General features: G+C 50.6%; 1 protein-coding gene and 1 long non-coding RNA gene across 8 annotated transcripts; one reads left to right on the forward strand and one right to left on the reverse strand.

Moving 5' to 3' along the window:
* Window positions 1-4,852: 4,852 nt before the first annotated feature.
* LOC132011394 (uncharacterized) lies at window positions 4,853-11,089 on the reverse strand. Of its 2 annotated transcripts, none has more exons than XR_009402368.1 (3): window positions 10,637-11,089; window positions 9,352-9,475; window positions 4,853-4,927 (listed from the first exon to the last, which is right to left on the reverse strand). It is a non-coding gene; the product is annotated as an uncharacterized LOC132011394 (long non-coding RNA). The 2 variants fall into 2 exon arrangements; XR_009402367.1 differs by lacking the exon at window positions 4,853-4,927 and adding an exon at window positions 8,423-8,555.
* On the forward strand, window positions 10,635-15,843 carry GLYCTK (glycerate kinase). 6 transcript variants are annotated; one of them, XM_059389872.1, is made up of 5 exons: window positions 10,635-10,665; window positions 12,759-13,174; window positions 13,405-13,556; window positions 14,150-14,325; window positions 14,611-15,843. In XM_059389872.1, the coding sequence occupies exons 2-5, from the start codon at window positions 12,798-12,800 to the stop codon at window positions 15,475-15,477; spliced, it is 1,572 nt and encodes a 523-aa protein (XP_059245855.1). In that variant the 5' UTR covers window positions 10,635-10,665; window positions 12,759-12,797; the 3' UTR covers window positions 15,478-15,843. The 6 variants fall into 6 exon arrangements, with proteins under 6 accessions (XP_059245855.1, XP_059245860.1, XP_059245856.1 ...); XM_059389873.1 differs by lacking the exon at window positions 10,635-10,665 and adding an exon at window positions 11,209-11,227; XM_059389875.1 differs by lacking the exon at window positions 10,635-10,665 and adding an exon at window positions 12,475-12,556 and having other exon boundaries at window positions 13,405-13,517.
* The last annotated feature ends 989 nt before the right edge of the window (window positions 15,844-16,832 follow it).

The raw sequence follows: 16,832 nt of genomic DNA on the forward strand, positions 1-16,832 counted from the left end.
CTCTGTCTGTGTTCTGCCCTATGGGAATTCCTTTTAATGACAAACAACACAAAAGACACAGAGAAAGAAAACAAAGATGATCTCTGGGAGGAAATGGACCAATAACCAAAGGCTACTCTAACAATTTTTTTACAAAGAGTTGCTAAGCCAAGGTTTTTCTTCTACAAAATCTTCTGCTAATTGGTATTTAGAGAAAGGGGAAAAAGAAAGAAAAAGATTCTCCCCACTCTGGGTCCATCGGACTCCACAGAGACTCCAGGGAGCTGACAAGGTAAGAAATCTTACCTTTGGCCAGTTGTACATCAGATGTCCGGCATCTCTGAGCTGCTGCTGGATCTGGAGTGAGTGATGTCCGGCGAGTTCAAGTACCCTGCCAACTACGCCAACAGGAGGGATGAAAAAAGTCTTCTCTACTCCCAAACTCCTCCAGCTGGACTAAGAATTAAATTGACATGAGACAGATTAACAGGAGGAAAAAAACCAAAGTTTCATCACATGTGCCTGGAGGCCCCATTATGGAACTGAGACCTTAAGAAATAACAAAGGTGAGCAGTGTTTATGCTCTTTACACAAAGAGAATAAATCTGTGAGGAATTGACAGACCAAAGAAAACTTCACTTTGGGAGCTTCAATTAGTAAGGAATTCTAAACAGAATTTGGGGTGGGGTCATAAATTAGTGAAAAGTAACAAGAGCTGTTTATATAGCCTTCTGGGCTCTAAATTTCCCATCTCTGGTGATAAGGATGTCTCTTTAGCTCCTAGTACAGGGAGGGCGCCTTTTACCAGGGAGATTTATTTCCTGCTTTCAGGGGGACAGACCTGCTATAGGTTTCTCTGCAATAACTTTTATTTAAAATAAGCAATATATCCAACTAGCCTATTTTGGACAATATGCCCTTGGCCCCTCGGCAGTCAGGCAACGGAGGGTTTTGGGTTTTTGTTGTTGTTGTTTTTAGTTTTTATTTATTCACTTAATTTATTTTTTATTTTATTAAAATAAAATTACTATTTTATTTATTCACTTAATCTCTGCACCCAACGTGGGGCTCAAACTCAACAATCGTCAGAACAGGAGTGGAACGCTTCCCACAGAGCCAGCCCGGCGCTCCCGCCTTTGAGGTTTCTTTATTATCCGAGCAAGGAGAAAAGGGTAGGGGGCCGGGGCTTCAAGGCGCAGGAAGACAATTCACAAACGGTTGGTAAACAAATGTTTGCCAGGCCCTGCAGGTTAAGACTTTCTGATGTAAACAGTTATCTCTGGTAACAGCTCCCTTCCTGTTACAGGCCCCCTCTCTGAATTCCGTAGGCAGCTGAGGGAGAGGTGAGGAGCTCTTTCTGAGTCGGCTAGGTCTCGATTGCCTTCCGCTAAAACAGTCTAGGTGTCAAAGAGGCACCCTTTACCGGTGGTGTTTCCTTCTCCCCCTTCTTTTTTTTTTTTTTTTTTTTTTTTAAGATTTTATCTATCTATTTGACAGAGAGAGAGAGAGAGAGATCACAAGTAGGCAGAGAGGCAGGCAGAGAGAGAGGAGGAAGCAATCTCCCTGCTGAGCAGAGAGCCCGAGGTGGGGCTCTGACCCAGGACCCCAGGATCATGACCTCAGTCAAACGCCGAGGCTTTAACCTGCTGAGCCACCCAGGCGCCCCCTCCCCCACAACTTCTTAAACCCAGCCCTCAGAATACCTAGAGTTAGGTGACTCTTCTCTGGGAAGGGTGTGGGGGTGGGGTGGGGTGTGTGTGTGTGTACACAATGGCCACAGAGGAGGAGCAGAAGGTCGGAACACAATTGCCGCCCACGGTGACGACACAGCACGTTTCGGCTGTCACTCTCTGTTCGCAGAGAGCCACTTCATACCTGACAAATTGCTTGATTTGCTAAATGAATGCTTCATTTATTTCACTTACCGCCAAAAGGAAATAATGATGGCCAGGAGTGGAGGGAACATCTGACATTAAATTGATTAAGTTCTAGAACATAGGTGAGGTTTGGTGGGGTGAGGTCCGGAACTGATGACCAAGAAAGAATTCTTGAGACATCTTTGGTGCAAAATGGTGGTTTATTAAAGCACGGGGACAGGACCTGTGGGCAGGGAGAGCAGCTGCCCCGGGTTGTGAAGGATGGCAGGTAATGTACCCTGCGGTTGGGGGAAGGTGAGGGGAAGGGAGATTTCAACTGAACTTTCATATGCTAAAGAGGGCCCAAGAGGTACCAGATACCGGAGGTCTTGTGGCGTTGATCAAGGTTATCTTTCCCTTTTAACAAGCCATTAACATCAAGATAGTTGGGAGATTCCTCAAGAATGTCACATTTGGGGGCGCCTCGGCGGCTCAGTGGTTTAAAGCCTCTGCCTTCAGCTCGGGTCATGGTCCCAGGGTCCTGGGATTGAGCCCCGCATGAGGCTTTCTGCTCAGCCGGGAGCCTGCTTCCTCCTTTCTCTCTGCCTGCTTCTCTGAGTACTTGTGATCTCCATCTGTTAAATAAATAAATAAAATCTTAACAACAACAAAAAAAATGTCATATTTGTCCCACCCAGGAGTGGTGCGGGTGAGGGGGAGATTGCAAGGTGTCAGCCTTTTGCTTTGTCCTCAGTCAGCCTTCTGCTCCCTCATCAAAATGGAAGTTATAAACCTCTTCCGGTGGCATTAAAGGCACCTCAGCAGGGGTTTCATTCAGTGAAACATATTTTCTACTTTTTTAAAATTTTTTCCTTCTGTTGATCAAATTAATATATACTTAAGAGCATTTTAAATGATTAGAACGTTTGATTCCCCCGCCTCCAGGAACCCTGGGCTGATTTCATACAATTCATGTGGCTTGTACCCTGCCTGAATTACAGGCAGTGTTCAGTTCCCCAAGGGATCAGCCTGTGGAAGACTCAAAGTGTGACCCTCAGCTACTGAGTGAGCCCAGCGCAGGGTATCTAGGTCTCTTGCTTAAAGAGCTCCCTGAGCCAATTGGCCAGGATGTGTCTGTCCTAGCAAGGGGACTTCGTCTCAGGACAGCCTCAGAACTGCTCTGGAAGCGTAGTGCCACCTCTGCGCGCCCCCACCCCCACACCTGGTGTGGAGCGTTGGCACTCCTAACATGTGGCCACTTACTGGAATTCTTCAGAGATCCTGAGCTCCAGACCAGGGGAATCTGAAAGGAGGGCATCTTCTCCAGGTAGCATGACCGACTACATGATTTGCACTGCCTGGTACAAAATACAAATATGGGCCCCTTCTTTGAAAAATTTAACAAATGCAAGACAGCAGCAGTAGAATATTCAACAATATTCAATATTCAAGTGCAGAACCCTTCTGACCTTGGTTCCCTGTGTGAATTGCACAGGCCACACACCCACAAAGCTGGTCCAGCTGCAACTTAGAGCCTTTCTACATACATTATTTTTAAATTAAAAAAAAAAAAGATTTATTTATTTGAGAAACAACAGAGAGAGAGAGCATAAGTGGGGGGAGAAGGAGAAGCAGGTTCCCCGCAAAGCGGGGAGCCCGATGCGGGGCTTGATTCCAGGATCCTGGCATCATGACCTGAGCCAAAGGCAAATGCTTAACTGGCTGAGCCACCCAGGCGCCCCCGTACACTGTATTTTTATTTTAATTTTTAAAAGTAGGCACCATGCTCATAATGGAGCCCCTAAGCCCAGCGCAGGGCTTGAATGCAGGACTCGAACTTGCAGGGTCTGAGATCAAGACCTGAGCTGAGATCAGGAGTCAGATCCTTAACCAATTTAGCCACCCAGACACCACCCCCTGTATGCACTTTAAAATACTTGTTAATTCAATGCCCTCAATCCCATTTTAATGATGAACACTGACGTTCTGAGAGTTCAAGTAACTTTCCCAGAGTCACACAGCCAATAAGCCTAGAGCCTGGATTCACATTCTGCTGGAACGTTCCAGCCCTGTTTCTAGGGCAAAGGGTAGATAATCATTCACATTTTTAAAAAGTCCATTGTTGGTAAACAATGCCTTTTTGTTCTGGAAGGAAGGGATGGGTTCTTCCCAGATAAGCCTAGACTGCCCTGATCCAGGAAGGGCTGCCTAGAGCCCCAGGGCCTCTGCCTCTAAGCCTACAGAACTGTTTCAAAAGGCTTAAAAACCCTTTCTGATCGAACTTACGCAGTCCCCATTGGTCCCTGCAGAGTTGCTTCCGGGTGCACCGTTTGGATCCCCCACCCCTTCTTCCAAAGAAAATAGCTGAGGGGTTTCACTGCCTTCACTAAAAGCCAGCTCTGCCCCTCCCTGCCTCCTTCCCCTCTCCCTCCCACCGAGTGGCCCTTCACTACCCCATCCTCACATCGAACTCAGGAGTGCCTCCCTGCGGAGGCACCTGCTTCCAGTTTGGAGCTGAGGACGAAGAGCCTCTGACTTATCTCAGGTTTTATAAATAAATAAATTTTTAAAATCACGACTTTATTTTCACAGCGGACTTTAAGGTGACAGAACATCTTATAGGTTCTCTTACGGATGCAGTATGATATGCACAGTCTTTCCGCACTGAATCCCCAAACTGAGTGCATCTTACTGGAGAAAAGACCGAATACATTCCTATTCACTGTTTGGTTCTACGTCCATCCTACATTTCTTGCTGGTCCTGAACTCTTGCTATCATTTATTTTTGTCCAGTCACAATTAAAATGCAATAAAGAAGAAAGACTCCGGAAACTGCATGAACTGATGGACCGAAAATCTGCCGTGCCACAGAGACCCAAGACTGAGGCAAAGAACTTCTCTTCGTGGAAGCTGCTTTCTGCTTTGTGCTCCTGCCTTGTAGTAGTGGTTAGTGCGTAAGCCTCTCCTGGGTTTGTGAACGCACAGCAAGATATTCTTCAGCTCTTGGTGCATCTAGCAGGATGAACGCCAGTGAGAACCAATGTTTTCCAGATGATACGATACCAAGAGTAGATCAGGATTCTAAGATGCACCTGAAACCGAGTTGCAACAGGGTAAAGTGTGCATATCAGCCAGCGTAGGCTAGGTCGCGGCGCAGTAACAAAATCCCCCACATCTTAGTGACTTTTGTCTTGTTTTGTTTTCCCACATCTTAGTGGCTCTAAGCATCAAAGGTTTATTTTCCACTTTCAATACCCATCCTTTGTAGGTTGGCAGGGTGGCTCTTCCCATCAGTCACTCAGGACTTAGGTTGGCAAAGAAGCCACCATCTTGAATGTTGCTGGTTGCCAAGTCCAAGGGAAAAATGCTCAGGAAGGCCTCACTTGGGCAGTTAACTGCCCCCAAATGAATCACACCGATTCTACTTGCTACTCATTGCCCAGAACTAGATGAATGAAACTTCTCAAGCACAAGGGGACCAGGGAGTGCTGGAGGGGGAGAGAACGGGACTTGGGTGGTAAATAGCACTCGTAACCACCGCCCTGGTTTGAGGTTGGAGGACAGCAGGGTGGATGTTGATAGAGGAGCGGGTAGTTTAGGGGGCTGACTGCTGGCTCTGCTGCACTGACAGTATGCACTAGCATTCTAGACCTCCTCAGGCATCTGAAACCTCAGATGGCTGCAGTCACAGTTAATCAGTTTCTCCCTCAAGCAGGACTTCCTTATAGCAAAGTTCCAAGTCAGAAGGCCCAAGACTGAGCGCTGTTCTCATTTGAATTTGTACCATTCATTACTCCAGTGAGCCTCCTGAGCTTGTGTGCAGGGGTGGGAGGGTGATTTCAGAGTTATAGGGACCAAGTACTTTATCCACATAGAACTCCTGAGATGCAACACTGTTAGTGGAGATGGGGGCCATTAGTACCACCTTCCCATGGTCACTGATGACCTAACATCACACGGGGGGGGGGACCTCCTCCTTTGCTCTAAATGGGAACATTTAAGTTAAAGCTTAATCCAAATCAATAAATTTAGTAAACCCTCTCTCAAAAGCGTATGAGTACTGTACCCCAGGACATTGCCTTCTCTCTTTTGGCTTGCTTGAATAATGGGGAAGGCTTATACTTGACTTAAGTGATTTTTTTTTTTAAAGTAAGTTCTATACCCTGTGTGGGGCTTGAACTCACAACCCCAGGATCAAAAGTCATGTGCTCTATTGAATAAGCCAGCCAGGCGCCCCTTAAGTGGTCTTTTCAATAGGTTTTTTTTTTTTTTTTTAAATGCTTTCTTAGGTATAGTCTTTATTTTTTTTTTAAAGATTTTATTTATTTATTTGATAGAGATCACAAGTAGGCAGAGAGGCAGGCAAAGAGAGAGAGAGAGAAGAGGAAGCAGGCTCCCTGTTAATCAGAGAGCCTGATGCGGGGCTTGATCCCAGGATTCTGGGATTATGACCTGAGCTGAAGGCAGAGGCTTTAACCCACTGAGCCACTGTAGTGAGTATGAACCTTTAATAAATAAAATGTAATAAATAATGAATAAATAAATAAATAAATAAATAATATGTAGTAGGTGTGAACCCCTACTAAATGTAAACAGGCAAAAGGAACAAAATACAAACTAACCACATAGTGATAAGATTAGTGCGGAGTAACAAGTTGTAAATATTTTGACTTGTGCGAAATATCGTAAACCAAGACATGTTTACGCTGTGTTTATGTTTTTGGTGTGTAAGCATAAGAAAAACAAGTGATGTGATGTGTTTATGAAGGAGACTTAGCGCAGTATATAAAGAGGCATCAGCTTGGACTGAGGCGAAGCGAGTTCCCTGTCGGGAGAACATCATCGCCGGTGCTACCGACACCCCGACAGTTTCGTCACCAACCACTCGCTGGTCCTCAGTCTCAACTTCTGCGGTGACCTCTCTGTCTAGATTGTGAGGCGACGTCTCCTTCTCCGTGACAACGTCAGCGGACCGTGACCGGGCCACGATAGTGGTGCGGACCTTGTCCCAATAAAGATCAAGTGAGTTACATCATATCCATCTCTCTCTCTCTTCTTTACGCGTCGTGACCTCCTGGCGGGACGCAGGGGTTTGCTCTTGACAGTCACCCAGGCGTCCCTCAAAATTTTTTTAAAAACATAAAATAGCACTGCAAAAAGTAACATGTATATAAGCCTTAGTAATATTAGAAAACCATTTTTAATGTGTTTAGAAGTACTATAACTTATTTGTATAAATTCTCTTAACAATGGGTTTGTAGATCCTAACAGCTCTGGTCTGAATATCTCAGGTCCATTTGAAGAGGATTAGAATATGCCACCCCAAAACATGCCACTTAGGCATAAGGATTATTTTGAGTTGAAGGCATTTGAGATTAGATGCAGAAAAGGCTTGCTGCCCTTCTCCTTCCTACCTAAAAGCAGGTCATAAATTTCCCAAGAGAAAGGAGTCCTGCCTGTACCAGGAGATGAAAAACCAAGGCCAGGATGAATCTGTACAAACAAATCTTACTACAGCAATCCTTATCTTCCATTAGTTTCCCCCCATGTATACTTTCCCACAATTTACTGCCCCGAGAAGTTTGAACTTTTGTCTTGTCACATTTCTCAAATTTATCACTCTTTGTTGAAAATGGTATATAAGCTCTCAGGCCTAATGGCTTCTTTGGGGTTTTTACTTTGTTTCTGTGAGGCCCCCCATATACATAGGAAATAAACTTTTTTCTCCTGTTAATCTGTCTTCTGTCAGTTTAGTTTGTCCCAGAGCCTCAGCCACTGAACCTAAGAGAATAGAGGGAAAAGTTTTTTCCTCTCCTACAATCACTTTATTTTTTTTTTAAGATTTATTTTCAGAGTAAGAGAGAGAGAGAGAGAGCGTGCATTCACCTTATGTGGAGCTCGATCTCACAACCCATGAGATCATGACCTGAGCTGAAACCAAGAGTCGGATGCTCAACCGACTGAGCCACCCAGGCACCCCACCCCTGCATCATGTTTGTCTACACAACCAGTTATTTCCTTGGACTGAAATCGCCTGTCACATTTTTGACATTGATACTTATTTAGCCCTACTTATTTAGCCCAAGTGCACTTAAAAAGACTATAGACAGGGGAGCGTGGTTGGCTCTGTCAGTTAAGCTTCTGACTTCCCCTTCACTCATGATCTCAGGGTCTTGGGATGGAGCCCTGCGTTGGGCTCCAAGCTCAGCAGGGAGTCTGCTATCTGCCCCTTCCTCTGCGCATGCTCTCTCTCTCTCTCTCTCAAATAAATAAATAAAATCTTGGAAACAATAAAATAGTTAACATTATATATAAAAAAAGGTAGGGGCGCCTGGGTGGCTCAGTGGGTTGAGCCGCTGCCTTCGGCTCAGGTCATGATCCCAGGGTCCTGGGATCGAGCCCCGAGTCGGGCTCTCTGCTCAGCGGGGAGCCTGCTTCCTCCCCTCTCTCTCTGCCTGCCTCTCTGCTTGTGATTTCTGTCTGTCAAATAAATAAATAAAATCTTTAAAAAAAATAATAATAAATAAAAAAAGGTAGACATATTCATACCTACTCTCAAGGTATGTGTATGCAGTCTCATGAGCCTAATTGTTTTCTTAGACTTAAATCCCACTGCTTCATGAAGGCTTCTACTTCTACTCACCACCGTCTCTTTTCCTTTTGTGAGATTCTTTCCACTTTGGGTCTGTACCACTTTGCAGCCGAGTACTTCACTATTCTCTAGTTAATTCATTAAAAATAGAAGGAAATAAAGTGGGGGGACAAAAGAAAAAAAAAAAAAAGGCAATCCCAGCTATAGGACCCTGCCTGGTCCTATGCAAGGCAGTAGAGATGCAAATATGAATTAGACCAAGTCATCACCTTCTAAGACCTCACAGTACAGTGGGCATCTAAACCTGATGTTAAATATATCTTGTGAGTAGCTATGGGATGGGATGGGGGATTTCAAAAATGGGTATAATCCTGCTTACACTCCCAACAGAATAGCAATGGCACAGTAAGTGGTGTCTGTTCATCCATCTCTGGTAGTAAATAATGAAAGAGGTCCCCAAATACACATTCCTTCCAGCAGTGTGGGACTATCATTACAAAAGCAAAGTAAAATTCCCAACAGAAAAGTACCACTTCTTACTCATCCCAGTAGCTATAGCATTTGACCCACATAGGCCAGGAAATGTCTGTTGAATGGTGGAGGAATGAATAAATTCAAAATGGATAAAGACTTCTTACCGAAAGCAAGGAAAAACTGAACATTCAAGTATTTATCATCTCCCTACATCTAAAGAGGGCAGATCCTCCTGAAGGTGCCTTCATTTTAAGGATGGAGTGGGGAAGTTTGGGAGAGAATGATAGGGAATAAAAGGTCCTCTATTATAAATGGAAAGAAAAATCCAGACAAAGTTAGGAAGGAGGTAGGAGTTCCTGAGAGCAGAACACGATATAGAGAGATGTGGCAACTGCAAAAGGGAAGGTGGGGGGACACCTGGATGGCTCAGTGGGTTGAGCCTCTGCTTACGGCTCAGGTCATGATCTCGGGGTCCTGGGATCCAGTCCCGCATTGGGCTCTTTGCTCGGCGTGGAGCCTGCTTCCTCCTCTCTCTCTCTCTCTCTGCTTGCCTCTGCCTACTTGTGATCTCAGTCTGTCAAATAAATAAATAAAATCTTTAAAAAAAAAAAGGGAAGGGGGGCATATGTTTAAGATTTTTTGGAAAGTCTACTGTGTGATTTGTGATGTAACTCCCTTCCCTCCTCCCCAAGAAAACAACAGTTTTAAAAATGCACTCTTTTGTGTCTTCAGAGTCTGGTCCGCACTTGTCTTTCGAATGTGGGAAGGCATCAAGTCGGGCTTGTTGTGCCCAAGTTTCGAGTCCGAGAGACCACCAAGGAGCCAACACCGATGCAAACACATGAGGGTCTTTATTCGGATTCGAGTCCTGGCTCACGACTGTCACCAGCACAGCGGCACAGGAGCGAGAGCCCCAGACCTGCCAAGCAAGGTGTTTTTATGTGTGGTTACCGGAGGCTTGGGGGGTGGGGGGAAGTGGGGAAATTTCAGATTTCCCTGCAGCAAGCTGATTAGCTGTTGCAGGGGTGTTTGCAGGGTGGGGTATAGCGGTTTTTCCTGTAACTAAAATAGGGTAGAGTTCAGTCCCTGGTCACAGCTGAGATGGATGCCGAAGCTAAGAGGGCTGTACTTGTGCTAATGTTAAACTTGAGGTGGGATGGCTTTAATTTTCTCGGCCTCCGCAGGGCTCAAGGGTGCACACAGGCTAGCCAAGGGTCATTCGTTGTTTATACAGAGCTCGTGTGTTCAAGGATCACGGGACTGAACTTTCCAAGTCCGAGCTGTTACTAGGTTGGTCAAGAGGGAAAGGGCCAAACACAAAATTGTTGGGGGATTATAGTGGTGGGGAAGAGCCAGGGTGATTTAATCTGGCTCCAGAAGGGGTGGATTGTGGGGAAACAGTAATTCTCAGCTCGTTTGCTCAGTCCTGTGCCAGGCACCTAACAGGAGCAAGGAATGTGTGCTAACGGATGGGCTCCTAAGAGATAAAGCAGCGGACGGTTAAGGCAATCGATAAGTCAGGGATTGTTGCCCCCACTGCAGAGACGAAGGCAATGAAGCCAAAAGGGTATTCCATCCAAGCCTGCCAGAGGTCAGGGCGGAGCCAAACCCCGAGCCGCGACTCCTTTTACCCACCGCACCGCGTCCGGCTCCCGCCTGCACCCCAACCCCGCCCCTCCCACCACACTTCCGGCTTCCGCTCCGCCCACCCGGGAGTACTTCCGGCCCTCGGTACCGGAAACTGCGGCCGGGAGCCGTGGAGCGGTAAGTCCACGGCGCGAAGGCCCACGGAAGCAGCCCATGGGCCGGGCGGTGGCGGGTCCAGGTGGCGGCGGGCACTTCTTTCTCCGGTCACCACCGGACATTCACGCGGCAGCTACTTCCCTCGCAAAGACCTGAGACTGACGCTACTTCCGGGGGCACGTGCGGCTGGAGAAGGCCGGAAGTGGCTCCAGCTTACTTGGTGGCGGGGCGGAGTCAAGGAGGGGCTTCGCGGGGTTTCCGAGCTTGTTGCCGAGCTTGGTGCCGGAGTGCTTGAGAGTTCGTTTGGGAGGCTGTCCTGGCTGGAGAATGGCTGGTTAGCAGCTCTGAAATTTGAATTTCAGATAAGCAACCAGTAATTATTTAGTGTAGGCATGTCTCAAATATTGTGTGGAACATACTGACATTCTTAAAAATTTCTCTTTTATTTGAAGCTCAAATTTAACTGGACGTCTTGTATTTTAACCCTTGAAGACCCTCCCTTCTCACCCCCCATCCTCTCGTGGGCCCTGGTAGACCGTGGCCAGGCTGGGGTCCTCTAGGCTTGTGTCCATCTGGGAAACAGGTACAAAGTTCACCCAGGCTGTCAAGTTGTTGCTAGAGTCTAAGCCGCTTTTGGTTCCTAGCCCAATGGGCCAGTCCCAGGGGCTTCCTGGCAAAAGCTGAGCCCATTTTCTGAGTCCCCAAGCCAGCGTCCTCTGTGTTCCCTTTCAGGGCTGGAGTCAGGCAGCATTGGTCTTACGGGAAAGGTGAGAACCATGCTGGCGAGATGGATGAGGGCTACAGGTTGTTAGGTTTTTTTGAGTGTGGGATAAAGTGTCTTGAGTTCAGGCTTTCTGTATTAACCTGGCAGCTTCAGAGAGGATGTCAAGGGGGAAGCATTGGTCTTTGATCCCACCTCTCATTTTGCACACGAGGCCCAATGAAGAAAGGAGCCGTCACTGTGGTGGAGCTGGAGCCTGATTTCCAGCCTCCTTCCCCTGCTGTCCGCGCTTGCTGCTGCAGTCAGCCAGTAGCGTTTATGGTGGGCATTATTAAAGTAGATGCCTTTTTTAGAGATGATCTGTTTGGGGCTTCATTGTCCCTGAACTCCTTTACAACTTCCTGACCTTCACCCCAAGGCTTCTTTGGCCTTTACCTTGCCCAGGGGGAAAAAGACTATTTGGCCTCAGCTGTAGGAGCCTGGCCTTTCCTGCTCCAGACATTCGGCTCTCACTCCTGTGGGTGGGTGGTATGTATGACCCAAGACTTGTCTTGTTAGAATGAAATGTGTGTTCTCGGCAGGGCTGGGTCTGGCCAGCCAGGTAGGTGGAAGGGTGTTCTTTTCTGTCGTAGCTTGGGCGCCACCTCAATGTGGTGTCTAGGGACTTGTCTAAGTTTCCAGCATGAGCCAGTCTTTGCTGCCACTTCTCATTTGAACCTGAACCTTTTGCTAGACTGGCCTTGGAGTGCTAGGATTCCTCAGGCTGTGTGTCCTGAGGATGTGCTCTGAGCCTGCCTGTCAGTGTTCCTCTGAGCCTACAGCCTCCCGACACAGACCTAGCCTTCCCAGGCTCCCCAGCCCAGATCCGCAAGCCAGTGACACAGAGCATGCTGCAGGTCGTAAGGCTCAATCAGTTGGTGGGACAGCCAGCAGCCTCTTGGCAACAGAAGTGATAAAGAGGCAGGGACACTGTCCCAGAAAGCAGTGTTGCCTCTGAATGAACACTCAGAAGTACAGGGGGTGGAAAAGGGTTGGGGCAGGAGCCTGTGGATAGGAATTGCTGCCTCTGTGAATGATTAACTCTCCGGCCGGAACGTGTGGCCTAGGGGGAGGGCTCAGCTAACAGGACCTTTGGACTCAGGGCAGAGTGGCCAGAGGGCCGGAGGATAACCTGCAGAAGAGGAGGCTATGGTAGGTGGCAGGCTTGGGCTCTGAGAACTGGCATGAGATCAGGCAGTTGAGGGCCTCAGAAAGTCTTGGGCTGGCAGATGGCCCACTGCAGCAGCCCCTGTGGGGTCCAGAGGCCCCACGCCCTCAGAGAGGTGGCTGTTGTGGGGGGTGTCTGTCTCTGGTCTTGCTTCCAGCAGCCTCACTGGTGCTTTCTTTCCCCTAGGCAGCCATGGGTGCCCGGTGGTGCTGAGAGCAGTGGGGCATGGCTGTGGTCCTGCAGGTACTGCCCTGCGTGGCCCGAGCCCTCTTACGCCCGCTCCTCATGGGGAGCCCGGTGGTCCGGCTGGCCAGTGGCATGGCCCTGGCAGAGCAGGCACAGCAGCTCTTCGAGAGCACTGTGGGGGCTGTGCTTCCAGGCCCCATGCTGCAACGGGCACTGTGCTTGGATCCTAGCAGTGGGCTGCTGAAGGTGCGGGATCGGAGCTTTCAGCTGCGTCAAAACCTCTACCTGGTGGGCTTTGGCAAGGCTGTGCTGGGCATGGCAGCTGCAGCTGAGGAGCTCCTGGGCCAGCATCTCGTGCAGGGTGTGATCAGCGTGCCCAAGGGGATTCGTGCTGCCATGGAGCATGCTGGCAAGCAGTAAGAGCCCTGGGGGGGAGGCTTCTGCCCACTGTGCCCCGGGAGGGGGAGCTAGGCGCAAACCCAATGCTGGATCAGGCCTCCCTCCCTCACCAGCATCCCATTTGTTCAGGGTCTGGACTGGCTCCGGGATGGGTGTCAGTTGGTCTTCCTCACCCGTACAGCTGAGAAATCAGGTGGGAGGAAAGGAGCCCACCTCATCTCTTGCTGTCTGTTCTCTCTCTCTTCAGGGAGATGCTGCTGAAGCCACACAGCCGTGTCCAGGTATTTGAGGGTGCAGAGGACAACCTGCCAGACCGAGATGCACTTCGGGCTGCAGTGGCCATCCGGCAGCTGGCTGAAGGTCTCACAGCTGATGATCTCCTGCTTGTACTCATCTCAGGTGTGGGTGCCAGACTGGCTCAGGACAGTGTAGCGGGGGGTGGTGGTTGTTGCAAATACCAGGTCTGGGAGAGATGATTAGTCTGAGCCCCCAGGGTCCCCGAGCAAGGGAGACAGTAAGGAGCCTGGATGGCTAGCCTCTGGGTGGCCCTGGGCAGGTTATCTGGCCTCCTTGGAGCTGTGGGGTCCTCCCCTGACTGACTTTAGTGACCATCGGAGGGAATATAGGGAGCAGGTAACTCAGGGTGTCATGGGTAAATTGTCCCTGCTGTTGGCTGCCATCTATGCCAGTGTGACCTGGGGCTAGAACCCAGGTCTCTAGCTCCTATGTAATCCATCCTTGGTCTCAATGTCTCCTCTTGGTCTACTCTGTTTCAAGCGCTAAAGGAATAGTTCTTCCAGTGCCTGCTGGGACCAGGTGCCCAGGTTGTGGTGACTCTATACACGTTCTCTACATGTCCACACGGGGTCACCCTAACCCCATCTTTCCAGCAGCCCCTTCCCTAATGTGGGTACTGCTTGCCTGCTTCCTTAAGTGGAGAGGTTCCTTTGCAGTCTTATCCCCTCTGCCCAATTTCTTCACTGTCTCTGCAGGTGGGGGCTCAGCCTTGCTCCCTGCCCCTATTCCTCCTGTGACACTGGAAGAAAAGCAGACACTCACCAAGCTGCTGGCAGCCCGTGGAGCCAACATCCAGGAGCTGAATACCATCCGGAAGGCCTTGTCCCAGCTCAAGGGTGGGGGGCTGGCTCAGGCTGCCTACCCTGCCCAGGTGTGTGGGTCCCTGCTTCCCTAGGCAGCCCTGGGCTGGTAGAGCCAGACCCACGTGCCAGGGAGACAAAAACCTGGAACAGCATACAAATTGGCAGGATCCCAGTGTGGGAGTCCACAGGGCTGGCTGGGAGGGGTGCCAGAGAGGATGGGAGTGGGGTGTCCAGATGGCCACATGTTCTGCAGACCCCCAGGAGAGGGGTTAGAATACGTGGCAGCTTGTCCTCAGTGACCGTGGTGTAAGGCACCGGAGGGACTGAGCCTTGCCTCTGCGACCCTTCCCCAGGTGGTGAGCCTGATTTTGTCAGACGTGGTGGGGGACCCGGTGGAGGTGATCGCCAGCGGCCCCACCGTGGCCAGCGTCCACAGCGTGCAAGACTGCCTGCACATCCTCAATCACTACGGCCTTCGAGCTGCCCTGCCCCGTTCCGTGAAGACTGTGTTGGCTCAGTCTGACTCTGACCCTCACGGGCCGCACAGCTGTGGTCACGTGCTCAACGTGATCATTGGCTCAAACGCGCTGGCCCTGGCTGAGGCCCAGCGGCAGGCCGAGGCACTGGGGTACAGGGCCGTGGTGCTGAGCGCAGCCATACAGGGTGACGTGAAAAGTGTGGCCCGGTTCTACGGGTTGCTCACCCGAGTGGCCGGAGCCCACCTCACCCCGCCTGTGACTAGGGCCTCCGTGGAGGAGGAGGCACAACTCTGGGAGCTGGCATCTGAGCTCCATCTCCCAGACCTGCAGCTCAAGGAGGCCCTGGAGGCCGTGGTGGAGGCCGGGGGCCCTGTCTGCCTGTTGGCTGGTGGTGAGCCCACCGTGCAGTTGCAGGGCTCAGGAAAGGGTGGCCGGAACCAGGAACTGGCTCTGCGTGTCGGAGCAGAGCTGGGACAACGGCCACTGGGGCCTCTGGAGGTGCTGTTTTTGAGTGGTGGCACCGATGGACAGGATGGGCCCACAGAGGCAGCTGGGGCCTGGGTCGTGCCTGAGCTTGCCAGCCAGGCTGCTGCTGAGGGCCTGGACGTGGCTGCCTTCCTATCCCGCAATGACTCTCATACCTTCTTCCGCTGTTTCCGAGGCGGGGCGCACCTGCTGCACACGGGGCTGACTGGGACCAATGTCATGGACGCCCACCTCCTGTTCCTGCGGCCGCGGTGATGGCATGGATCATGGTTGAGTGCAGAGGAGACCTACGGGGCAGCAACCTGTGGCAGACCAGGGTTGGTCCCCAAGGCCTAACCAGGCCTGAGGGCCCCTTCTGTCCTTGGCGGTGGCTGCTCTATTGTCCCTGGGCCTCTGTTCTGTGCTCATTCCCCCAGCCAAACTGGCAGATGGGGGCCCTCTCCTCTCCCTCCTCTTGGCCAAGGCAGCAGCTAACCCTGAAGATTGGGATGAGCCCCTTGGCCTGTTGGCTATTCCTTGTCTTCTCCCCAACAGCAGGCAGCCCCTCTGCTGAGCTCTTGAGTGTTTTTTCTATGGGGTGGAGTGAGAAGGACTGCAAATAAACAGAGCCATACTATGGGTTCTCTGTGTCTTCTCCCTCAGAGCAAAGACTCCAAGCTGCCGGAAATGGGGTCAGGCTGTAGCCCCAGCACTGGGCCTCTATAGGGGTTCCCCTTCCCCCTCTCTGCAGGGCACACTCGGCACTTGTTTCCCTGAAACAGGAGCTTAGGAAGGTAGAGCTTGGCCTCTGACACCCTCATTGTAGGCCAGCAGAGACCCCTGGGAGGACAGGTCAAAGGCCTGCAGCCTGTGGGGTCTGAGAGGGACAGGTCAGCTGTCCACCTGTGACCCCTGTGGTCTCCCCTTTACAGTTCCAGGCTGTGCTGCATACCTTGCTGGGTGTGAGCCACTAGCCACGAGGGCTGATCTCGCCTTCTGTGTTTGGACAGCCCTTAGGGACAGGCCACACTGTTGGTTGAGCTGCCCTTTGTGTGTCCAGTGGCTGTTCCGCGCCACACAGGATTTTGGACCTTGTTTCCTTGTGTCAGGCCCATTTCCTCAAGCTGAAGTCCCAGTTTCTGTAGCTGCTGCTTTGGGACACAGTGCAGTTTCTGGTGCCAGCCTTGCAGTGGGGGTCTCCAGTGCTGAGATAGTGGGTCAGAGGATGGAGGGGGTCCAGCAGCTACCTGCCCCCCTGTTACCCGTTGGCTAGGGAAGAGGTCAGTGTGGGAAGAGAGCAAGAGGAAGGCTTCCCTCGGCTAGGCTAGCAGCCTGTGGTAGGAGAGGGCAGGGCTGCCATCCCATCTCTCTCTCCGGGCCCCCTTGCTCAGGATCCGAGCCCTCCGCTGGCCGCCCCCGCCGTACGCCACGGCTCCAATCCCTATATGAGTGAGCAGTAAAATCACATAGGAATAAAAAGCCATAGAGAACAGCGAGGCCTGGGGCTGCTCCTTCTGGTCCCCTCCACCCTGGCTGTGCCCTCGTCTCCAGGGGTATGAGGGGCTCTGGGCCAGGGCTGGCACGCCCTCCCCCTGGGACGTGTCTCCCTTTCACCTACTTGGGCTCTGGAC

This window comes from Mustela nigripes, chromosome 2 (genome assembly GCF_022355385.1).
Source record: "Mustela nigripes isolate SB6536 chromosome 2, MUSNIG.SB6536, whole genome shotgun sequence".
In the NCBI taxonomy this organism is placed as follows: Eukaryota; Metazoa; Chordata; class Mammalia; order Carnivora; family Mustelidae; genus Mustela; species Mustela nigripes.